The 26,075-nt window shown below is 38.5% G+C and overlaps 1 protein-coding gene and 1 pseudogene across 1 annotated transcript; both read left to right on the top strand.

Annotated features, from left to right (window-relative positions):
- The window catches only part of LOC142433304 (14-3-3 protein theta pseudogene), a 32,498-nt pseudogene extending 24,052 nt beyond the window's left edge, over positions 1-8,446 (top strand).
- A 6,324-nt stretch (positions 8,447-14,770) lies between these two features.
- On the top strand, positions 14,771-25,329 carry DYNLT3 (dynein light chain Tctex-type 3). Its single transcript, XM_075539032.1, has 5 exons — positions 14,771-14,854; positions 17,603-17,644; positions 21,830-21,953; positions 23,089-23,166; positions 23,416-25,329. Exons 1-5 carry the CDS (start codon positions 14,825-14,827, stop codon positions 23,490-23,492), a joined length of 351 nt encoding a protein of 116 aa, XP_075395147.1. The 5' UTR covers positions 14,771-14,824; the 3' UTR covers positions 23,493-25,329.
- The last annotated feature ends 746 nt before the right edge of the window (positions 25,330-26,075 follow it).

Raw genomic sequence — 26,075 nt, 5'->3', positions numbered from 1 at the left:
ACATACCATGTATCCTCCTCAGTCAGGGCTGCATGTTATAATTATCCTGTGAATATTCTGAAAAACTACTCATACCAGTCTCTTCTTCAGATTAAGTCAGAATCTCAGAGAGTGGGATCTAGAATAGATGCATTTTCAAACCTCCTTCTATGATTTTTCTTTGCAGCCAAGGTTAAAATCCTGTGGGTTTTGCTATTGTTGTTTATTATTTGTGGGGTTTTTTCAATTCTATAGAGACTAATTCCATAACATAGCAATCCTTCCCGTCAAGTCATTTCTCCTCATATATCTGCATTAGTGATATTGATGAGTGGTGTCGTCACAATGAAAGAAAGCATATCTCAGCACAGCAACTTCCTGCTCCATTTATATCTTCTATTCCCTATCCCATTGTTGATCCATGTTCAGCCGAATAAGGCAGTTTAAAAATTAGTGCTCTACTCTTGATAATTAGTTCTGGTAATTAGAAAAATTGCATTACCTTGCAATTTTCTTTTGTAATAATGGCTTGTACTTTGGAAGAAAACTCATTTTGTCAAAGTGAGGTCAGATATTAAAAGTCTTTGAAAGAGTACTGTCTTGACCATAGCGGATTACACCTCAGAAACACAAGGCTTGTAAAAGCAGATATTCAAAGCAGATGTCCCAAACAGGGAAACAGGATTATCATAATAAGTTGGAGACTTTTGACAATGTACTGATGATCTAGATATTTAAAGGACCGTTGTTGTTGTTGTTGTTGTTAGGCGTCTTTCAGTTAGTTTTGACTCAGCAGCAACAGAATGTAAGACTACATGGTACTACATCATCCTGTCAAATGTTTTTATGTTGGGCCCCTTCTTGCAGCCATTGTGTCAGTCTGTCTTGTTAAGAGCCTTCCTATTTTCCCCTGACTTGTTCCTTTTCCAAGCATGATGCCTTTGACCAGGGACTGGTCTCTGCTAACAACACGTCTAAAGTATGTGAAGTCGGACCATCCTTGCTTGTAAGAAACATTCTGGTGAAACTTCTTCCAAGACAGATTTGTGTGTCCCTCTGGCGTCCCATGAAACTTTCAATATTCTTCACCAGCATCATAATTCTAATGTATCTATTATTTGGTCTTCTTTATTCAAGGTCCTGCTTTCACATGCCCGAGAGACAAATTAAAAGGCATGGCTTGGGGAAGATACACCTTAGTCCTCAAAGTAACATCCTTGCTTTCCAGCAGCTTAAAGAGTTCTCATGCAGCAGATTTATCCGATGTGATCTCTTGACTGCTGCTTCCATGTGTATTGATTGTGGATCCAAGCAAGACAAAATTCTTGACATCTTCAACCTTTTCTCCATTTATCCTGGTCCAGTTGTGAAGATTCAGACTTTCTTTACATTAAGTTGAAATCCATAATGTAGGCTACAATCCTTAATCTTCATCAGCAAGTACTTCACGTCCTCATCACTTTCAGCAAGTAAGACTGTGTCATCTGAATATTACAGGTTGTTAATAAGTCCTCCTCCCATTCTGATGCTGCATTCATCTGCGTATGATCCACCTTCTCTGATTATTTGCTCAGCATATAAATTGAACAAGTATGGTGAGAGGATACAGCACTGATACACACCTTTCCTGATTTTAAACAGTGCAGCGTGCCCTTTTTCTGTTCAAATAACTGTCTCTTGATCCATGTACAAGTTCTGCATGAGCACATTGAAGTGTTCTGGAATTCCCACAGCTTGTTAGGTTCCTCACAGTCGAATACTTCGGCATAGTTAATAGAACATAAGTAAACATTTTTTTGGTATTCTCTAAACCAAGATCCATCTGACATCAGCAATGATATTCTTTGTTCCATGTCCTCATCAGAATCTAGCCTGAATCGCTGGTAGCTGTCAATGTACTCCTGCAATTGTTGTTGGATAACTTGCAGCAAAATTTTACTTGCATGCGATGTTAATGATATTGTTGTATAATTTGAGCATCCTGATATGTCACCTTTCATCGAAATGGGTACAAATATGGATCTCTTCCAGTTGGTCGGTCAAGTAGCCATCTTTCAAATTTCCTGGCATAGAACAATGAGTGCTTCCAATGCTTCGTCAACTTGTTGAAACATTTCAAGTTATATCCCATTAATTCCTGGAGCCTTCTTTGAAAAAACTAATGTTTTCAGTGCAGGTTGAACTTCTTTTTTCAGCACTATTGGTTCTGGCTCATAAGCTCCTCTTGAAATGATGGGATGTCAACTAGTTTGGTTTGATACAGTGTCCTTTGTGTCCTTTCCATATTCTTTCGATGTTTGCTGCATCATCACTCAATGTTATGCCCCTTGAAGCTTTGCAGCTCTAGCATTGAGTGCTTTCTTTAATTCTCTCCGTTTAAGATATGTTCTATTTTGATTTACATATATATACATTTACATATAATTGTGTGTTTGTGTCAACTTTAGATAATTTTTATAGTATATTCTTTTCAATATCTCTTCAATTTTTTTGCATCCTACATTTCTGTAAATAATAATAATAATAATAATAAAACCAAACTCACTGCCACCGAGTGAATGCTGACTCATCTGAGAACCTATGCCACCAGAACTCCAAACAGCATATAACTCCCAAAGCCTAAACACACTGCTATCAAGTCCATCCAAACTCATAGCCACCCCAGATAGAGTTCCCAAGACTGTAAATCTTTGTGGGAATAGACAGAGCCCTATTTCTCCCAAGAAATGGCTGGTGGGCTTAAACCTGTGATTAGCAAATCTCTAGTACCACCAGGGCTCATTTTGTTCTGTCATTTGCTGTGTCTTTTAATTGGAATATATTTATATTTATTGTAATTATAAAATATTTGTGTTTAAATCTATGTTATTATGATTTCTTACCTATTTGCCCCACTTGTGTTATCTTCTATTTTCTTTTCCTTTCTCGTGTTCATTTGCGTTCTATATTTTTATTGTACCATTTCCTCACTCTATTAGCTTGGAAGTTATATACTATTTTTACTTTAATGTTAGTGCTTACATTGTACATAATGCATCCTTGATTTATCACAGTATTACTATTACGCGGAACTTTTATCTACTTCCTTGATAATGAAAGAATCTTTGAACACTTCCGTTATCCTCCTCTCAAATTTACATGGCTATCTTTAGCCTATGGTTTAGTCTGGCATGTACCTTTCATCCCAAAATGCATTATTATCCTCATTTTATAGAGTTTATAATCACTTACATTTATCTCTTTAATTACTCTTTATTTCTTCCTATATCTACCATTTCTAAGATAATTTGTGTTCTGTCAAAAGTTTTGTTTTCAGAATTTTTGAAGTGCTGGTGAATAATTATCTCAGTTTCTAGTTGCCTAGAAATTGTATTATTTCACCTTCATTTTTGAAAGCTATTTCTGCTTAGATATTGTAATTATGCAGTGGCTAGTTGTTTGTTTCCAGTATTCTATAAGAAGCCAGTTGGCAGTTTTCTTGTCACTTCTTTGAAGGCAATTTACTATATGGGAGTAATTGGGGCTGCTTTACAATTTCTAAAATATTTTCTTTGATACTCAACCATTTACTGTGATGCAACAAAATGTGGTTTTAATTTTATTTGTTCAGCTTGGGGATCATAGGGATGGTTGAGATCCGTACGGGATCTCCTCTGTTTGCCTGCTCTGTGACCTAGAAAGTTACCTATATGGATTAAACTAGGTTTCCATATGCTCTGGATTTCAGGTTCAATCAGTAGATCATCAATATGGAGAGTAGGTCAGGATAATTACTCTTTGGTTCCCTTTGTTGGAGACCACCTTGGAGGTCCTGTCTCCCCTAGATAAAGGATCAACTGTTCTTCTCAAAGTAGTGTTTGCTACATAATCTTTTAAGCATCTTTTTCACCGCAAACCTCTGAACCTACAAGTGATGATAGCATCACTGTTGGTAGTCCCAGGTTCTTGCCACACCTTGTAATTAGCCTCTTTATAAATGAACCCTTTTTAAATTATCTCAATTTTAGTTCACCAACTGCTACATCTTGGCACCCAGTGACGGTTAATGTTATGTTTCAATTTGGCTAAGCTGTGATTGTAAGTGTTATGTAGTGGCTTCCTGTGGTAGTTACATAATCTGGTGTCAATTTGGGGCTTGAGAGGATTACGAGTGAAGGGGTGGTATCTAGCCTGTCATTCATTGTATAGTAAATGAGGCCTCTGCGTGGACATGTTCTTCCTCTGAGATTTCTGGGAATTCCTAGTATTTCTTCCTTGGATGCAGAAGATATTTTCTCTCTCTGCTCACACCCTGGGAGACATTGCAGCTGTCAAGACACATGGAACTACCATAGTGCCCTGAGCCAGAGAAGCCACATGGACCTACTCTGATGCAACCAGACCTATGAAGTTGGAGAAGCCACATAGAGACCCTAGCCAGCACTGAGATGCTTACAATGCCACTGGATCCAAAGACTTCTACCTACTGGTCTGTGACAACCCTGCATTTGACATCACTGCATGTGTTTCTGAGTCTGAAGAAGACTTTATAGATAAGTATCAGATATATGGTCTAATATTGGTCTTATGGGCTTGGACTGGACTGGGTTGGGATGCTTTCTTAATGTACAATTACCCTTTATATAAAATTCTCTCTTATACACATATGTATGTTTATGAATTTGTTTCTCTAGTCTACCCAGACTAACACACTTCTATTTTGTGATTTTATGTAACTAACCTCTATTTTATGTATTACCAATCGTAACCACTACATAATAATGGGTTGGATGAGTGTTTGGTGTCCCTTGAGGCACAGCCTTCCAAGAAAGCATGACTCAAGTCACAGTTCACAACCTTACTCAGGTCACACCCTTATTTGAATCAAACACTCCACAATAGAGGAACTTTCTTTCAGGATGTGGCTTGCATCCAATATATGAGGGGTCTTCAAAAGACTTGTGGAAAAAAGTGGAATTAAGAGATAATAGAAATTTTTCCATACATTTAAAATTTTCTCTTGAATATAGGGGTGTTTTGGCAAGGTTTGCTTTTGCTCTGGATCCTGCATCTGGCTCCTTATCACCTGACTTTTGATTCTTGGAACTTTAATGAGAAAGCCTATCAATTTGACCTGTCAATTCTGGGATTTGCCAGCCATCTGATCTGTTGATTTCAGACTCGCTGAATTGTGAAGTTGATTTCTTCTGTGGACCTGTGAGCCAACAGTCTGTTGTCATTAAAATGTATGAAAGGATTCTACTTGGAAGCTATTGTAAATTCAATTTTTAATATCCCTTATATTTTCTTTTAATTTCTTTTCCTTATAATTATGTAATACAAAGAATACATTTTCAACAAGCTCCATAGCAATGTTTCCAACACTCTCCAGTTTACCCTAATGTATAATATAAATATTATAATATCCTGTATGAGTCGTAACAAGAAAAAGTTAGGATAGGACTGACCTATCAACAATTATTTCACAGCTCCCTTTCCTTGCTAGTTAAACTTGCTTCTCCACAAAAAAGAAAATGTCAAGCACATCTCTTCCCATATCTTTTGCCATGGTGTGGAGGAAGGACCAAGTGGCCCAACAGAGGCAATTCTCATCTTCATTGTTGGATGTGATAGCTTTATTCTTTGTGGCTCCTCATGAACTGCGGTAACCATGTGGGACTATCAAACTTATGTGCTGAGGACAGTGACATGAAATGATGGAAAGCACAGAGGCTGCCGCCTTAGCTTTCTATTGCAACTGTAACAGAAATGCCATATATACTCGAACATAAACTGACCCGAGTATAAGCCGAGGCACCTAATTATTACCTGGGAAACCAGAAACACTGATTGACTCCAGTATAAGCCTAGGGTGGGAAATGCAGGATGTGAATTAACACAGAGACCAGAGGGGAGAGACGGAGTGCAGCCACAGACACATCCTTACCAGTTCAGCTGCCCGTGTACAGGAATCACCATGAGTGCTTCTGCGAATTGGAGCCATCCACGTCATAGGACGGCTCTGATTGGTTAGATGTGAGTAAACAAGCATTCAAAGCCCTGCAGTGTCAGTGGGGCTTTGAATGAACAGCAGAGGAACAGCAATCACCAACGACGAGATGTTAAACCTCGCTGGGGTACCACTGACCCATGTATAAGCTGAACCCTAGTTTTTCAGCACAAAATATATATTTGGTAATTCAGATGAGTGGCTTTCATGAACAGAAATTAATTTCCGTATACTTTAGGAAGAAAGAAGTCTGAATTTAGGGTGCCTGTGCTAGGAGAGGTTTTCTATCCACTCTGGGGGTGGAAATCTTTGGGTCAGCTTCTCTGTTGTTTTTCTGGGTGTTCCTTGGTGTTCTCCACAAGGCACAGTTCTTCCTCTCATTCATGCTTACTTTCTTTCTTGCCTAATCTCTCTTTTTATATCTCAAAAATAATTGGTTTCAGATACAGCCTAATCTGATATAGTATCATTAACATAACAAATACAATGTTTTTCAAAAATTCGATTACATCTACATATATAAGGTTTAGGATTTATAACACATCTTTTGTAGAGATGCAATTAAATCCACTATAACACCTAAGGTTGTTGAACAACTGCACTACCTGTATTAGGCAGGGTTCTCTAGAGAAACGAAACCAGGACACACACACACACACACACACACACATATATGTATATGTATGGATATATTTATACAACAGGAAGGTATATAATAGCAAATTATTCCACACAGCAGTACAGAGGGCTCAGTTCAACTCACTTCCATGGAATAGTTAATATACTTGAAGTCCTTCAACTCGCAAGGGCTGCTGTGTCCAAGGTCAAGGAAGCAGACAGCTGAGTCTTCCCTCTGGCAACGTAGGCAGTCTACCCAAAAGCAGTAAACATCAGGGCAGATTATCAGATCACAACAGTCAGCTGCTCGGGAGCTTAGCAAAAAAGGACTGGATGGGATATTGAACTCAAGCAATGCAAGAGGATGGGATTCACCAGCCTCAAGCTCAAGTGACATATACACCAGCAATGTGGCTAAGCAGGTTTCAAAGGAACCTCAAGCTCTAGCAACACAATCTATGTGTTGGCCATCCCACAGGTAGTGTGGCTTACAAGTAGAGGCAGAGAACTAGGTAAAACAGCTGCAACTGGTCTGATCACCAGAGAGTGAGAGAGAAAGGGGTGGGCCTTACTGAGCCATTTATCTCTTTGCCCGCCAATCAAATTGTCACCTTATTAATCCCACATGTTCCTATTGGCCAAGTTGGCACAATAAACCTTCCCACCACACTACCTTAGAAAAAATTTTACCTCTGCATTTCCAGTCAAATAAAATATTTTTACTTTTCAGTCCCTCTTACTTGGGTATTATGTTACTTACAGGTAAAAGTTGTTAACTTATATGCTTGCAGTTATTTTAAAGCACAGCCTAGAATTATTTGACACTTTACTCATTGAGGAGTGGGTTCTAGGTTCACTGCCCTTGAGTATGAGGGGCATCTGAATGTCTAAATGGTAAGAATATAGCACAAGTGAGAAGCCCTACAGGCATAGTGAACTACACCTTGGGCTGTTAACTGCAAGGTCAGCAGTTAGAAACCACCAGCCAATCCTCAGGAAAAAATAAATAATACTTTGTATTACAATAAAGAGTCTCAAAGTGGTGGAATTCTCAACCAGGCAGCAGAGACAGCGAAGGCTTTCGAGCAGGGCTCTTCCTCATCTGGAGTTGGTGCCATTTCTGGTCTCTTCTCCCGTAGCTTTCCCAGAGCCCTACATGCCTCCCTGCCCACCATGGGGAACAAATAGTGGATCCAGGTGAAGCTGGCCTAGCAGGTCGAATGCTATGAACACATGGCCACCTGCATGAAGGCCCCAATGGAGCAAGGAGTCAGGCTGTCCAACGAGGAGCTTCAGGGGCCATAGGTCCCCCTGGGGGTCATCTCGAACATCTAGCAGAAAACCAACACCTTCGACAAGATGTTGCAGCTCATTAAGCACAATCACAAGAAAGTGGTGTTGGAATCGCGGTCCATCTACACCATGGTCCTGGAATTGTTGCATAAGTATTTAATAGTCAATGCAACTAATCCCGAGAGTAAGGTCTTCTATCTGAAAATGAGAGAAGATTATTTATGGTACCTTTTGCGGTACCATGTGGTGGTGATCAAAAACAAAAGAAAGATAATTCCCAAGGAGCTTACCAAGCAGCACTTGATATAAGCAAGATAGAGATGCAATCCATATGTCCAATCTTCCTAAGGCTGCCTCTTCATTTTTCTGCATATTGTTATGAGAACCGTAATAACCCAGAGCTTTCCTGTATGCTGTCTAAAACTCCTTTTAATGAGGCCATTGCAAAACTTCACATACTGAATGAAGACTCATGTAAAGTTGAGTTAGTTGCTTAGAGACAACCTTACACTATGGACATCAGACAGCGTAGAAGAATGTGATGCATCACAAAGGGCAGAGAACTAAATGCCTATATGGTGTCATCCCCCCCCCCCACCTTGAGAAACCTTTTCACACATCTCCATTCCTTGCTCTGCTTTTTATAGCAAATAAACCCATGCTTGTGTATGGAGTCAACTGTTGATAGTCTTTTCACACTGCAGCTTTGGGAAAAACTCCATTTCTTGATTTGTGTTTTTCATGGCCTTCCTGGTGTGCAGCTACTGTTGTAGAAAAGTATTAATAGCTTCTTTTAATATAAACACAAGTAACTTCCAAACACTTATGTAGAGGACTAAAATGTATCTGGTATTTAAGTAATCTGAACCAGTTCTTCAAGTGAATGTGTTTTGTATTACTGTTAATATATAAAAATGTAGTTACTTACAATTAAAAAGTGTTCTGCATGATTTCTTAGTTTCTACATTCCTTCCCTTACTCTTTCGGGGTTTCCTTTCAGTAATCAACTTTCCATGCTGTTAATGTATTCCCTATCCAATAAAAATTCACTTACACTAAAAAAAATGGTTACAGTTTCATAAACAACATGGAGCAGTGTGACTTTGTCCTATAGGGTCACTATGAGTCAGAATCAATTAAATATCAGTGAGGGTTTTTTGAGCTATAATGGAAGTGACTTTGTTGACCTTCAAGACTAAGTCATAAACAACCATATAGCTTCTGCCTTGCTTGATACATTTACCCATGGAGCCTTGCACTTCTAAGTGAGATATTTTTTACTTTGAGGCCACCATCCTTGTGAAGAAACCAAACCTATTGGAAACACCATGTGTTCATCGTCCTGTTAACAGTCCTAATATTTGGTTCCTTCCAGGATAGTCTTTGGATATGAGTGAAAATGTTTTGGTTGATTATAACCCTTTATATTAAGTTACCATCGATGTTTGAGTCTTTCCAGCTAAGACTATAGGCATCATGGAACAGAGGCAAGTTCTCCTTGCTGTGGTCTGTTCAAATTTCTGACTAACAGAACCCATGAGCATAATATAATAAATTTTAAAAGCTGTCAAATTTAGGGGTAATTTATTACACAGGAATTATAACTGGAAAAAAATTCTTTACCTTATATTTATCATGAGTTACAACACACATGGAGTCCTGGTGGCATAGTGGGTTATTCATTGAGGTACTAACAAAAAGTAAGCAGTTGGAACCCACCAGCTGTTCTGAAGGATAAATATGAGGCTCCCTGCTGTCATAAATGTTTACGGCCTCAAAAACTCAGAAGAAGAACCTATTCTATCCTATAGGGCAGCTATGCATTTGAATTGACTGAATGGTAGTGGATTGGTTTGGACTACACAACACCACTACTCTTCTGTCAGTTTGTCTTACTGTGGTGGCTTGTATGTTGCTGTGATTGATGCTGCAGTCATGACACACTACTGGTATTTTAAGTGCCAACAGAAACATATTATTCTGTATATAATTATAATAATATAATTATTATCTGTAAATTGAACTATCTGAAAAAATGTTGCATGACGATTGGAGGAAGGGTCAATAACAACTTTCAATATGCAGATGATGCAGTCTTTCTTGCAAATTTTCAAAAGGGTTTGAAACACTTAACTGATGAAGACTACACCCTTCAGAATGGATTATATTTAAATTTAAAAAACCCAACAAGTCCTTCTAACTAGACCAATAAAAAACATTGTGATAGATGGAAATGATTGAATTTCTCAAGGATTTTATGTTACTTAGATCTACAATCATTATGGAATCCAAGACTGAAAAAGACTCCATTCAAGTATTATAAATTTTAAAAAATTTCATCGTGAGCATTAAGACATAATAGACTTAAGTTCTGCTATTCTAATAGCCTCATATACATGTAAAAGCTCAACAATGAGTAATAATAACTTAATTTACTTTATGGTATTGGACAGGGTGTGGGGAAGACTTATACAAGGAAAACTACCAAATACTCCTAGAAGAAACCAAAAGAAATGTACACAAATGGAATAAACTACTATGTTCCTAGATAGGCAGAATAAAATTATGAAAATGTCAATATGACACAATATACTTTACAAGTTCAAAGCAATTCTAATCCAAATCCCACCACAAGTTTTCAAGGAAATGGAAAAACTAATCACCAAATTTATGTGGAAAGGAAAGAAACCCAGAATAAATAAAACACTATAAAAATAAAAGCATTCCATTCCACGACTTTAAAACCTATCAAAAAGCCAAGGTAAGCAAAACAGCCTGGTACTGGTATAATGATAGATATGAGGGAAAATGAATTAGAATTAAAAACCATGAAATACAACCAAATACCTATAGACTACCTAATCTTTAATAAAGGGCTAAAACAAATCAAGTGGGCAAGAGATAGCCTTGAGTAAAATAGGATGCATATCTGGAACCATGTACGAAAATGAACTCAAGATGGATCAAAGACCTAAATACAAACTACAGAACAATAAAAACCACCAATGAAAAATTATGAATAAACTAAGGACCCAAATACAAGTCATAAACACAGTACTGAATATAATGGAAAATAGCCACACTATAGAAAATAAAATAAAGCACTGGAACATGATAAAATATGACATTTATGCACATCAAAAAACTTCATCAAGAGAGTTAAAAGAGAACCTATATATGAGGGAAAATATTTAGTAATAACACATCAGAGAAAGGAATAATCTCAAAACAAGGAATAACCTATAGAAAAATACTATATCTTAACAAGAAAAATACAAATAAGCTATTGAAAAAATGTCCACAAGGTATGAATAGGAAATTTACCAAAGATGACATCCAGGTGGTCAACAATCATATGAAGAAATATTTGCCTTACAAATTGTGTGTTACAAATTTAAATGACAGTTTGACACCACCTCATACTAACTTTTAGCAAAATTCTATAAAATGTAAAATAATAGGACAACAGAAAAGTGGGTGAAGGGAGACGTCAGACAGCATAAGACATGACAAAATAATAATAATTTATAAATTATCAAGGGTTCATGAGGGAGGGGAGAGGGGAGGGAGGGGAAAAATGAGGAGCTGATGCCAGGGGCTTAAGTAGAGAGCAAATGTTTTGAGAATGATGAGGGCAATGAATGTACAAATGTGCTTTACACAATTGATGTATGTATGGATTGTGATAAGAATTGTATGAGCCCCTAATAAAGTGATTAAAAAAAAGAAAGAAAAAAAGATTTTAAAAACATATCAATTTTCTCTTATTTGGTATGAGAATGAAAATTATTAATGAGAGTGAATTATTAATATTTATATATTATCCAACTTTGATTTCCCTCTAAAATAAAATCTTGTATTTAAAAAACCATAAAATAATAACTAGTTGAGAGGATGTGGAGAGATCTTAATGCTCTTACATGGCTGATGTGACTGCAGAATTGTACAACCACCATGGAAACCATTATGGCCCTTCCATAAGCAACTGTAATTATAAGTGACTTATGACTCAACAGTCTCCCTACTGGGAATATAGCCTAAAAAACTAAAGATGACACATGAACAGACATGCGCACGCCTATATTTATTGCAGTAATTTTCATAATAGCAAAACCATGGAAACAACCCAAAATTCTAATGATAGAGGAATAGGTAAATAAACACTAGTATACTCATACAATGTAATATTATGCATCAATTTAAAAAGATAAATCAAACACTGAAAGACATGGATACACTCAAGAACATTATGCTTAGGAAACAGTCAATCTTACGAAAATAAATACTTAATAACATCATTATCAGAAGGAAAAACAAAGAAAAGGAAATGTGGTTTTTACAACAAAAGATAAGACTGATGACTATGAGTCGGCCAGGGACTTGAGTGGGAACGGGGAGAGGGCACAAGATAGGGTATTGAGGACGGAGGGAGGAAGGATGGGCACTGGGGAGAAAGAGAACCATATTTATGGCAAGTGTGATGGGATATTGTTGCTGATTTCATTTGTTGAGATGGTGCGTGTAGCTATATGTAACGTGCTTCTTTAAAAACAAACAAACAAAAAAAAACCCTTCCAATTCTTTACCCCTCAGACCTGGTCTGAATGGATAAACAGAAGGATGAGAAGTAAAACTGAAATGGACGTGGAGTCTTTAATGACATACAAGTTCATGTCAAACAAACAAAAGTAAAACAAATTATTGTATTGGAAAAGAATATTGAATATGTTATACTAGAAGAAAGAGCAAACCTGTCTTGTTCAGGTAGACTATGCCTTCAAAGTCAGTATAATGAAATTTTGCTTCACATACTTTAGATATGATATCAGGAGGAACCATTTCCTGGAGAGGGACATCATGTTTGGTAAGTAAAGAGTAAGTAAAAAAGAGGAAGACCTTTGAGATGTATTGACATAGTGGCTGCAACAACAGCTTCAAATAATTATGAGGTTGGGTGTTCTGTGGTACATAGCATCATTATGCATCATAATCAACTTGGTAGCATCTAACAACAACAACCACACAACAGAAACCCTAAGTTGTAATAGTGTGGCCTTAGCACCTTGAAGATAATCTTACTTTAGGGTTAGAGTCACCGTAAAGAAGCAGTTCTTTACGGGAAGTAAGGCAGGTATTTCAAATGACTCTACTAATCCTATCATAGGATTGAAATTGTTCAGGGATAATCATCACTTTGGTTAAAAAATACTTGAAGAGGATACACAAGCTTCCTCTATAAAGTGTAAGTTATTTAAACATTACCTCAGTTTCATCTTCAAGTTTGTTATGTGTAAATGAATTCCCTAGAGTAATTTTGAATGTGGTAAATTTCTTATTAAATGTAGCCACTGTTTTTCTGCTCATATTTATAATGCAAGATCTGCATGCTTCTCTTCCATAAACCACCTTTCTTTTTAAATAGTCATATAAGGAGGGATGTAGGAGCATCTGTTTAAGTGTTATACATGTAGAAAAAAATCCCATGTGACGCTGCGTGTGAAACAGGCATAGGTTTTCATATGAGAACCCTGCAGCTTTCTCCAAGTCACATAGCTCCAAGTCACTATTGCATTAACTACACTTGTTTGCTTCATGGTGAATAAATGAACAAACATTCAAATAATCACTGAGGAGCCAAGATGTACAATACGTCTCACAATTTCCAGCGCTGTTGTACTATCTTCTTTCTATAAAGGTTGGAAGCAGCAAGGAAGAGGTGCCAGGCCAGTGATATCATGAGTGCTACCATCTCCAGGGAACTTTCTCCCATATCAGACTCTATGGAATCCTGTTGTCCTTGGTGTTGGGCGCTGGGGATTGGTTCTGACCAGACAGACCCTATGTACAACAGAAGAAAACACTGCAGGATCCTGTGCCTTCCATACTACTGCTCTTGCGTTTGAGCCCATACAGAATCCTTAGTAATATTTATTATCCAATTTAATTACAGAATAAAATAAGAGAGTTGTAACTTGTTTAAACGTAATTTTTCTTAGATTATGTGAATAATTTTTAAAGTCCTGTCATTGAGTTAATTATTTTTCATTTCACCCCTGTGAAAGGGTTCTGAGGCTGTAGATCTACAGGGTTTTTTTTTAGATGTACAAATACTAATTCCACAATTTCAAAACTCACTCCCATTGAGTTGGTGACGACTCATAGCGACCCCTTTGTGGGTTTCTGAGACAGTAACTGTTTACAAGAATAGAAAGTCCAATCTTTCTCCCTCGGAGTAATTGGTGTTTTTGAACTGCCAACCATGAGGACTGCAGCCCACCCTGTAACCAATACACCACCATAGCTCCAAACACACACACACACACACACAATAAAAACTATGAAATCAGCGACTATAGAAACACCAGCAGCAAGCAATGACTAGCAGAAGGTCGTGCTTCTAGTCCAGGCAAACCATGTGCTTCCAAGTCACTGTAATTGAGTAAGAATGACAGCTCTTACTAGTGCACACTGCGAGTCAAAAAGTAAATTAGCATAGATTTCTAACCTTACAGGTATGTTGATGCATGTAAACTGGGCTTATGAAAAATAGAATTGTTGTTATAAATAATTACAGGGGTATTTTATAATAAAAATAATAAATTTCGGCAGAAACAGCACTAACAATTTCTCGTCATTTTGTTGTCTCCCTGTGACAGTGTCACCCAGCATCCCCTCTTCTCAGCGGTGAAGCGTCTACCAGGACTGAGGGCTCATACCTTTGGAGAGGGGACCACTCCCCCCACCCCTAGACCTCTCACAGGCACACTCCCTCGGCTGCCCCCTTTAGTACCCTTGCTCTCCCTGGAAGGTGGCACTAACACGTCACAAAGTGGAGGCCTTCCTGGGGGAAGGCACTATGACATAAGAGGGGCGGGGCCTCCCCAGAGGCCAGTGCGCAAAACCCGGCCCGCCTCTTGCTCCACCCCAGAGAGATCCAGCACCACCATGGAGGAGTACCGCCGCCACTATGAGGAGGTACCGCCCCTTGGCCGCCTGAGAGCGACCCCCTCCCCTGCCCCCGCCCCCTCCAACGCGGGGTCTCTGCAGGCTGGTGTCTAAGCGGGAGATGCCCGCAGGAGCTGGTGTGCAGTGTCCTGACAACGCGGGTCCCTCCTCCTAACAGGGCATCCGCCCCGCTCGTCCAGCACCGCACTCCCCTTGCGGTCCTGCAGATGGGGGGTGGGGGGCTGGACCTGGGAGCCTGGGTGGCCAGGGCAGCCAAGAGCGCTAGGGGCAGGCGGTGGGGCCAGGGCCAAGGGATGAGAGGCTTGATTGACTAGGGGTGCATGGGGTGGGGATGGGATGGCGGGCACCGCCCGTCTGCTGAGCAGGCCTTAGAAACCGGTCTTCCCAGCTGCTTCCTCCACCCTTGCCTTCCCCTAAGCAGGTGCTGCAGCCCCTAAGCTCAAGGTACTGGTGGCAAGCCCCTCCCATCCCCTAAAACTCTCTCCTGAGTGGGCTGGAAGGAATTGTATTTCTGATTATGAACCCTTGCTTGCTGACTCAGGTTTTCCCAGTTCTCACCAGAACTCCATGATGTCAGCTGTTATCTTCCTTTTACTGGTGGGGAATCTTGACTTAGGTGATTTAGCCTCAATTTAAAATGTCAGGAATGGCAGATGCTGAATTTGAACCCAGGTCTCAGAGTACACATCCTTTGCTTCACTTTAACCACTAGCAGAATGAGACCTATTGGATCCCAGTATAGCATGAGACAAGCCTGCAAGTGCAACATAATCAAAGGTCTTTTCTATCCAGTGAGCCACAGGTGAATGATGCAGAAAAAGAAAAGTGCCGCACAGAATGTTATGGATTAAACCAGTGGGCAAGGTTTCTGACGCAGTGGGTGGCAGATTCAGGATGAGGGCTTCTGTCGAAGCTAGAATCACATTTAAATTAATTTGGTGATTCAGGTTGCTTTCACAAGTACTTGAAGGTAATTGGTTAAAATGTTCTAATTTTAGAAATGGACACTTAAAAGGCCAAAAAATTTCAAAGGCTGACTCACCCCCAGGTATCCCCCCCATCTAATTATAGTCTTCTATCCCTAAAAGGTATCTTTACTGTAGTATAAATATATTTGAAAAGAAAGGGAGTTAGATGTGTTGCCATAACTACCCCGATTTAACGGAATGGTTAAAAGTTAGAACTCTTCCAGAGTTGCCTCCGAAGAAAGGTCTGGCAGTCTAATTCCAAAAAACGCCAGCCATGGAAGACACTATGGAGTCTAGTTAGGTCCTCTGCGCAAAGAGAATCATCATGAGTCTTAATTCCGTGGCCACTGGTTTGGTTTAGGATTTCCAAATGAAATGGACAGAATTTGATTTGTAGGGCAGTTTTTGAAAGGAGCTCTGGGATACAGTGATACTGCTGGCCATAAGGTTGGAAACCACCAGCTGCTCACAGGAGAAAGATGAGAATTTCTACTCCCGTGAAGTGTGAAAGCCTCAGAAACCCAGAGGGACAGTTCTCTGCCCTATAAAGTCACTTTGAGTCAGAATTGACTCAATGGCAGTAAGTTTGGTTGCTTTTTTAAAACAGGTAGTTTGGCTGATTTTCTTTTTAGCTGAACTGGTAGTTTTAATAGGGCCCAAATGAGACTTCTTTTCATGACAGCCCTCAGTACGTAAGGTAGTTTTACATTTTTGCTATTTGAGAGTTCTAGTGTTTAATTAAATGAGTAAACCTGTACTTAAGATGTATGTGCCAGAACCTGTTATTTTCAGATTTTTTGGTGTAGACAACTTTTATGTTATCTATGTAGTGTGTTTAACAAAATTGCTGATGTCATAAAGCACATAAAAGTGTTTCCATGGAAGCAAAATCATGTATTTCTTGAAGTGTCTCCACGTTTAGAGTTCAGTCTTATCACATAGCCTAGTTTTCCACTCTAGGACACTTGAATGTAATTAATACTGGCTTTTAATTTAGGATTCTCACAAGCCATTCCGGGAAAACAGTATCTTTCTAGACCTTTTTTATAGTACTAAAATAAAAATAAATTGATTAGTATGTCAGTTTATCAAAGTTACATTTTAACCTAGAATAAAGAAGAGGAAGCAGAAAACCCCACCAGCTGCTGTGTAGAAGAAAGACAAGGTCGTTTGCTCCTGTAAAGATTTACAGGCTCATAAACTCTATACAGAGTCACTGTGTTGGCATCGGCTTAATGGCAGTGGGTTTGGTTTTCGGATTTTTCTCAATGGACCATGCCCGTTTCACACTTAACTGGAGCAATTTCCTATGTGCCGATAGCACATAATCTTTATATCCACCCTTTGCTTATTTCTCAAACTTTACAGTCCAACAATTCCCCATCTAGGATGTTCTTCAGAATCACCACGAAAGTTGTGTTTTCTTAACCATTGTATTGGGTTGCCTAGACTTGCCCTAAGCCCTACTGCCAAAAAGGAGATGTGGACTCCCAGGATTCCTGAGCCGCTAAACCCTTACAGGAGCAGAGCTACTGGGCTCCTTTGACCTAATGAATGGAATCTCTGAGAAGGCAGATGAGAAGAGGGTTTTGTTTTGTTTGTATTTGTTAAAAGTGTTTTGAATAAGATTGGCCGTCAGTGGTAAATCTGATGGTTTGTATCCACTTGGCCTTTATTTCCTATCTCTAGCACTTGTCTAAACCAAGTTAGGGTCTTTTTGTATCATCAAATCTACAAATATAAGGAAGTTTGGATTAAAAGCAACTTCATCTTGTGTTTTCTTTTTTAGGTTGGATTCAATGCTGAAGAAGCTCACAATATTGTTAAGGACGTGAGTTTCAGTTTGCTTATCTGGATGCTTATATGAAGTTAGAAATATTCATGTTAAAACAACAAGAGTTTTAATGTGTATTCACTTACTCTCTACAGGGATGCCACTTTTTATTGTGTGCTGTCAGGCATTTTTGGCTTACCTGGATAGATTTGAGTACTTTCTTAGCCTGTAACGCTGGTTTTCTCTATTCTAGGACTGATGTTCTATTTTTAGAATAAAATAACTTTTATTTTAGTAGAGCCACGTATTATTTTAAATATTAAAGTCATAAAATGTGTGTATGTGTGTGATTATATATACACATAATACAAATATATATACATACATACACACATACAGGCCTTAGTGCCAGAATGCTTAAGTGCTCAGCTGCTAATCAAAAGACAGATCATTCAGAGACTCACAACTGCTCCACAGGAGAAAAAACCTGGAAATGCCTCATGAAGATCGCAGCCTAGGAAATCCCATGGGCCTGTTCATACAGGGTTGCTCTGAGTCAGAAGCTACTGAGCCACACACAAGAACTAGATAATAGACCCTAGAAATGGCTACCTTCAAACATTGTGTGCTTTAAAAAAAGGTTGAATGTAATGTAAACAAACTGGCCTGCCACAGAGTCTGTTCTGACTCATTGTGACCCTACTGATCACGAATTACTGGTCTGACAGTAGTGTAAAATCTTAAGAAATATTTGGACCATGAAATTTGGTCTCCCTGTTAATGAAAAAGTCCAAAAAACCCACAAACTCACTGCTGTTGAATCAATTCCAAGCTCTTGTGGTGGAGCAGGTGACACATGGGGCTGCTAACCATAAGGCCAGTGATTTGAAATCACCAGCTGCTCGAGGGGAGGAAGACAAGGCTTACACTTCCGTAAAGGTGCACAATCTCGGAAACCTACTGGGTAGTTCTACTTTGATCCATAAGCAACCTGTTAACAAATAGGGAGAAATTCCCCTTTGGGAATCATTTTTAGCAGAGGAACTTTAATAACATTTGGATTATGCCACGTGTACGATATTTATCAAAACTTATTCATGAGTCATTATTAATTTGACTAGCACAAGATGCTATGACCTATTTTGTATTGTGGCAGCCCCGTATTGTGAGTCTGGCTGTTGGAGCCTATGTCCTTGCTGACCCTAACTCCCTGTCATCTGGGCTAGATTGGATCTTCCCCCAGGGCACTGTGTCCATCATCAGCGCACCTTGACAAAATTCATGCCTGCCTGAATGCTCTGTGGCATGATTAACCCAGAACTCACCGAGGTCTTCATCTTAAACAACTAGCATTAACTTGTGGTCTGAGAGGGCTAGACTGGCAACTGAAGATCCTGCCTTATTTTAATAGTTCAAATTTCTGTGTTAAAAGTGCATCGCTCTTCTTGTTATGATTTAACTATCGAGTTGTATGATATATGAATTCTATCTAATAAAACTGTTGGGGGAAATTTAATAAAATAGAAAATGAAAAAACAGTCCTGTATCTCCCAAGAATATCGATAACAGAATGCAAATGTTGTCAATACCAAGATCATAAAAGTAAAAATGGGAGAAAGGAACGGGAAGGACAGGAATAGTAATAACTTCATTGTACGAAGTGGAAGTTGGGAACAATTTAAAACTTGCCCTTTTCTGTAACCAAGCTCTAACCCAAATTAAAACACTAAAGAGTCACTAGAAAGAGAATAAAAAATCGCTTCCATTTTCTAGTGAAGACAGGTTAGCGATTGCAGCTTAGTTTGTAAGGGAAAGTGAGTCAGCAGAAACACTTATCCAGACTGGTGCCTTTCATTGGTCTGGGTAGGGAGGGAAAGAGAAACCAAAAACCCAAGCCCAAAACCTTTGGGAGATTAACCCACCTAAATGGGAAAGATGAAACAATGGTTGTCACCTACAGTGAAGCTACTCATTTCCTCTCACCGAAGATCAAATTTAGCAGCGAGGACAAGAGCACTGAGATATTAAGGGGAGGGTGGAGACTATGTGAAATAGGAAAAATGCTACTTAACCATGCAAATATATTGAATTTAGCGAATTCTTTTATGGAGAGAGGGAGGATAGGAGGTAGCAGTTGATATGAGGGAACAACATTCTCCCGTGTCATAGCAGGAACTCAATGGATGTTGACGTTCACTGATAAATCAAGCAAGCGGTCTGTTAGGAGATGTGTAAGTAAACATTCACAAACTAAAAACAAGCAGGTGCCGCATCAAAAGTAGTTTCTTTTGGAGAACAGGACTGGAGATGGGGAAGGGTGTGAAGGGACACTCTTTATTTTTTTTGGTAACTAAAAGCACCACCATTCTTTTTTAGTTGGAAACATTTTGTTGGGGGCTCATCCAGTTCTTATCACAATCCATACATATATCCATTGTGTCAAGCACGTTTGTACATATGTTTCCAGCATCATTTTCTAAGCATTTTCTTTCTACTTGAGCCCTTCTCCATCTTTCTCCCACTGAGAAGCTGGTGGGCTTGAACTACCAATTTTTTGGTTAGCAGTTGAGTACTTTACCACTCTGCCACCAAGGCTCCTACAATCTAGGTAAAAAACCCTATGGGCAGATCTGCTCTGTCATAAGGGGTCATCAACTTGATGACAGCAACAGATTTATTTACAAAAGAGAGCCACTCTCCAATGGTGTCTTCTAGTGTTTGGAGGAGAACTTGGAGTTTTAGGTAATCTGAAACAAAAGTAAGTGCTCTCTCTCACTAAGGAAATGTGCGTCTGTTTTCACTAGTTGCCATGGCAAAGGAGGTTAGGGCGGGGGTGGGGTGGGAATGAGGGAGCTAATAATGAATACATTAAAGAAGAAATTGTTCTAAAATTGATTGCGTGGTGATTATACAAATGTTTTTAATATGAGTGAACTATTGAGTTGGATGATATGTGAATTATATGCTAATAAGACTGTAAAAAATAAAATTAAAATGCCATCCAGTCAGTTATGACTCATAATGGCCCTATAGAATGGAGCGGAACTGCCCTTCTGGGTTTCCAAGACTGTAACTCTTTATGAGAGTAGATAGTCTCATCTTTCTACTGTGGAACAGCTGGTGGTTTTGAACTGCGGACCTTATAGTTAGCAGACCAACACATAACTTGTGTTGACACCAGGTATTAAATCCCCAACTGCCATCAAAATGATTCCAACTCATAAATCTTTATGGTAGCAGCCACCTTCATCTAGTAGGGTGTTGAAAGATGACACAGAATCTGGCTTTAAAACTTTGAATTGTCACACTAAATCCGGGCTCTTACCAGGTGTCAGAAGTGGATGTAAATAGGCAGTATAGAGAATGATCGAATTTTCTAGAATATATGAAAATTGGTGTTAGCTGAGCATTTACTTTCATGGTACATGTGTTATGACCTGCTCACACAGAGGTGATTAAGTTGCAAGAGGCATTTAGAACTCATTCACTATAGCAATGGGGGGGGGGGGAGGAATCAATGTTTAAATGAACCCACACAGTTAAAATCCATGCTGTTCAAAGGTCACCTATGTTTCATTCTCGGTTTTGAATGCATGGAAGATCAGTGCCCCTAAGTCTAGTATGAGACCCACTTCAATTCCCAGCTATGTCAAAGTGATGATTTAACCAATAGGCATCATTCTCTTATATCCGCTGCCTTCCCCAGTATCATCTATTTTATAACCTAACTCATTACCTTCAATTAATCTTCCTTGGTGATAGAGATATTACAGTTCTTGTATTAGCCTCTCCACTATCTTGTTAAGTCCTTTATAATATAGGCCATTTCATATTGATCTTTATATGCCCAATAGTATATCCATTTGATCATGCAAGTGGACACGTTTTGAAAGCTATTAAGCAATTAAAACAAAGGAAAATCCACTACAAGCAAGTCTGTTCTGACCCGTAGTGACCCTATTGGACAGTAGAACTTCCCCCTAGGATTTATGAGACTATCAATCTATACAGGAGTCTCATCTTTCTCCCAAGAAGTGGATGGTGGGTTTGAAGCAGCAAAGTGGTGATTAGCTGCCCAATGCTTATCTCTGTTATAGAAACCCTGAATAATAAATAATTAATGTGTGTTTCTAAGATGTCTTATTGGGGTATAAATATCTTTGATATCTTGATTAATTTCTTTCTTCCATTTATGTAAAATATGTCCTTTGGGGTGTATTTAACTGTTCTCTCCTCTTTAAGTGTATAGATGAGGTCTTAGGTGGTGAAGATTATGATCCAGACGATATCAACCAATGGACTGCAAGCATTGTGGAGCAATCCTTGACCCATTTGGTTAGGCTGGGAAAAGCTTACAAATATATTGGTAAGTATCGTTATCCTTCCTCACTGATTTATTCACCTCTCCCTTTGTGATCTTCTCTAAATTTAGAGCAAAGGGTCCCAAACCTATTTGGCCTACCACCCCCTTTGCAGAAATAATAACCAACGGTCAGCACCCCCAACCCCCGACAATTTGAAAAACTTTAGTACTATAGCCCGTAATCCAGGGTACAGTGTAAGTATGGGCTTTTGTGGCCCCGCCCCACTCTTTCCAGCATCCCCAGGGAGCAGTATTGCCCACTTTGGGGAACACAGGTTTAAGTAAAGCGTCTTAAACTGTGGGTTGCAGCCCCCTATGGCTCCACGTAGCTGAATGTGGTGATCTTGAAAATGTTGGCAATAGTAAGAGGTTTCTTCAGAACAAGCAATGGCCAAAGAGTAATTCAAAATCAAATGTATAATGAATCCCTGGTGTTTCTGGCTGTACTTGTCCATGTGGCAAATTTCTTAACAAAGGGGATCCCTAGTGGAAAGCATTTCAGAAGTCCTGCATTTTAGAGAACATATAGCGATGGTAGATATTTATATTGGTGGGCACTCAATAGAGTGTGAAGGACTTCTGGCTGGCTTACTGATCTTACAATATTATATGCGATGCTACTTAAACTGGAGAGACCTTTTACTACTCAAAGGCATTCTAAGCAACTGCCAGCCATCTGTTTGTCCTGGGTAGCAGCACCCTTTAAATTTCTATTATCTATTTTCTCTGAAACCCCCTCTGACTTACTGCTTTTTCAGTCATCCCTTGCCTCCTTACATGTAGGAATGTGAAGTTCCACTCCATAATTATTTTGAAAGTTGAAGATGTTTTTTTCATATTCTATATTGTGCCTGGGGTACAAGGCCCACAACTGGCACAGAAACTGACTGACACCATTCTCGGTGGTTATGGAAGTGGCTAAAAACCAGGCTGGCCCCATGGAAGTCAAAACTATGATTTTGGAGAATGAAAATGAGAGACTTTTTGGTTTATTTTTGGTTTTGGTTTTTCAGTCATTTTGCTGAATGTCTTGTTTTCGATTACTTGTACAGCTTTCAGGGCTCCAGACTCAGAAACTTAGATATTGCTTACCCCTTCACTTATTTGTGTGTGCTCTTAGTCTTGGGTTTGTTTTTAGTGACCTGTGCGATAGTGCAGAAGAGTGCGTACGGATTTCATACAGCCAGCTCCTGCTTTTGGGATACCACATCTGATGGTAAGAGACCTTGCCGTTGACTTCCAACAAAACCTAATGCTCATTTACCTCTTGTTAAATTCTGAAAAGCAGTGTATCAAGACACTTGCTTTGTACCAATAGACAAGTGTGCTTTCAGACACACATGAAGTGGAAAGATTGAAGCAGCTGAAGGAAGCATAGTCAAATCTACTGAAAACTGTGAATCTATGTTTTGGGGATTGTGAAATGTCACTGGTATTTACAAATTCTGTTTTTGTCTGTTTTCAGGAACCTGTACTGTAAGATGGGAGAATCGAACCATGAACTGTATCGCAACTGTTTTTGCCATTGCTATTGTCCTGTAATTGACTAAAAATGTTAGGACAAAGCTATTAACTTGAGTTTGCCAGTGTATTCTTTCTCAAAAGAGTAGTATAGTAGCTACTTATTAGTGCACTAGGTACAAAGTTTGCAGTATGCTTCAAAGCTATCAACAAACTGAGAGATCTAAGCAAGTAATAGCAGAGTATGTTGGCAGATTAATTCTATATAGAATTATTAAAGTAGGAAAGATTAAATGTTAGCTGAAATCAATGCATAAATATGGCATGATATAAAAATGTAATCTTATATTTACATCAGTTTTTCACTAACTGAATGTGCCTAAAGAAATGGGGGAATCCATTTAGAGAATAAAATTCCTCTCTCTAGAGAAGTTAACAGGAATAAATTAGATGATCACAAAGCTGCAAGGATGAATGTGGAGACCATATGAATTTGTTAACCCTTGAGGTTTTTTTGGTGGTTATTTTTTTTACTTCACCTCACTTAGTTTAACATAACAATTAGTGGAAGCGACTTGTCCTCCCCCCACCCCTGTCCATTACTATTACAGTAGCAACTATAATTAACTTAATTTTTTCTCAGAATTGTGCAATCAATGATTTTCTGAACATCAAATGATTGGATTTACATTTGAGTGTAAATTCAATCCAGTGACCTGAATTCCCTAGTTAAACAAAACACTGGTACGGTGTATGGCAAGAGTATATGATTCAGTCAACTGCTTTGCTGTTCATTCATTTCACATGGAACAAACATCGGTGAATACCTCTTCTGGACCTATTGCTCTTCTGGGCGTTCCAGCCATTAATATGCTGTTGAGATTCTTGGTGCAGTTTGGTGCCTGTTTAGTTGCAAAACTGTAGCACTTGTGTTGAGGAAATATAAAAAGAGCTTTTCAGAAGAGAAGAGAACGGTGAGTGTGGTTGCTCATGTAGAAGGAAGCAAAAAGAAAAGCATTTCTTATTGCCAGAGAATTATAGATGTAATTATTTCGGGAGGAGATAGGGAAGAAATGAAATACTCTTTATCCACAGGCAACATGATTATGGACATTTTAGATGCAATATCAAGGATTGCTCCTCACAAATTAAAAATCCATCAACTATGCAACTCTTGCTTGCAGGCCTCATTAGAAATTGAACTATCTTAGCAGTGAATTTCATCATTGCTTTAGTTACAAGCATCTGTAAATAATTTGAAGTATTTATTTTATGAGGTTCAGATTGAGGACAGTAAAGTATAAATTAAAAGTCTACTCCACTAGCAAATAACTCAGGGCTTATGAAATAGAAAATTCTTTTAAGGAATTAAAAGAGTTAAAAAAGGAGGATACATATAGCTGGCTACCAAATGCGAAGTCAATCTGCTATTTGACCTTGAAAACAAAGTCAATTCTGCACACCATTAATACATAGGACTAGAGTGAAATCATGATTCATTGGAATTTTTTGAGGGAAAGAAACAGCTTGGTATTAGTACTGACAATATTAAGGGAATATTATTTCAGGAATACTGTGTGCATGTTTGACGTTTTGCTGAATAACAAGTGTTCAACATTTAAGGAAGAATATTTAGAAAATACAAGGATTCGACTTAAGGAAGTGGTCCATAATTTTTGACAGGTCAAAAATTCTCATAGCCATTACCTTTATGCTACTTTATGCTGCTGGCTTTGGGGCCCTTGAAGATTTGAATAGTGACCAAAATGTCTGTGTTCTTAAGGCTCACTTTTAATGATTGTGATATAGTTCTCTTTTTTAATACATAAATGATTATTACTATTGAAGGCTGATTTTTTTAAGTCATTAAAACATACCTCGTGAACCTGCTGTCTCTTATGTTTCTAGTAGAAATATAATAAAGATTATCTGCTTGTGCTGTATTCTCATTTCTGAATTATCTTAGAGTGGTTATGGATATGCTTTCAGAAATTCTAAAGAGGAATGGGGATGATAAATTAACATGGGACCACATAAATTGTACATAAAATACACCTCCCAAATAGCACCAAAAAACCAGTGTTCATCATTGCAAAATTATTACTAATCGCTGCTAGTTTCTGCCTGTTGTGATCGTAACAAACAATTGCAACATGTTATTGGATTCTAATGATTATTTTTGGTAATGGATCCTGGTCTATTCTTCAACTTAAAATTGAGCTGTTACTATTTTTTTTTCTTTTAATTAAAGACTTTAAGCGTGTGAAATTAGGGTATTCAAATATAAATACCAACCAGCATTTTTTGTAAACCTGTAATTTTATCTTATTGGTAATATCTCATTACATTTTCTTACATATAAAGTACTCTTTGCTCTTCCCAAGTTGGGTGTTATCTAATTAGGAGTCACTAAATGTATTCTTTTTTTTAAATAAATCATTTCATTGGGGGCTCTTACAGCCTTTATAACAAGCCATACATCCATTGTATCTAGCACATTTATACATATGTTACCATCAACCTTTCAAAACATTTTCTTTCTACTTGAGCCCTTGCTATCAGCTCCTCCCCCCCCATGAACCCTTTGATGAATTATAAATTATTAATTTCATATCTTACACTGTCCGCTTTTTCCCTTCACTCATTTTTCTGTTGTCACTCTGC

Source organism: Tenrec ecaudatus, chromosome X, assembly GCF_050624435.1.
Source record: "Tenrec ecaudatus isolate mTenEca1 chromosome X, mTenEca1.hap1, whole genome shotgun sequence".
Taxonomy (NCBI): domain Eukaryota; kingdom Metazoa; phylum Chordata; class Mammalia; order Afrosoricida; family Tenrecidae; genus Tenrec; species Tenrec ecaudatus.
This window is presented reverse-complemented; position numbering and strand designations above follow the sequence as displayed.

Bases quoted from the DNA above. Each gene is read 5' to 3' on its own strand.
- DYNLT3 (XM_075539032.1), top strand. From the start codon at position 14,825: ATGGAGGAGTACCGCCGCCACTATGAGGAG. The intron at 14,855-17,602 runs GTACCGCCCCTT...TTTCTTTTTTAG, and splicing joins ACCGCCGCCACTATGAGGAG to GTTGGATTCAATGCTGAAGA. The intron at 17,645-21,829 runs GTGAGTTTCAGT...CTCCTCTTTAAG, and splicing joins CTCACAATATTGTTAAGGAC to TGTATAGATGAGGTCTTAGG.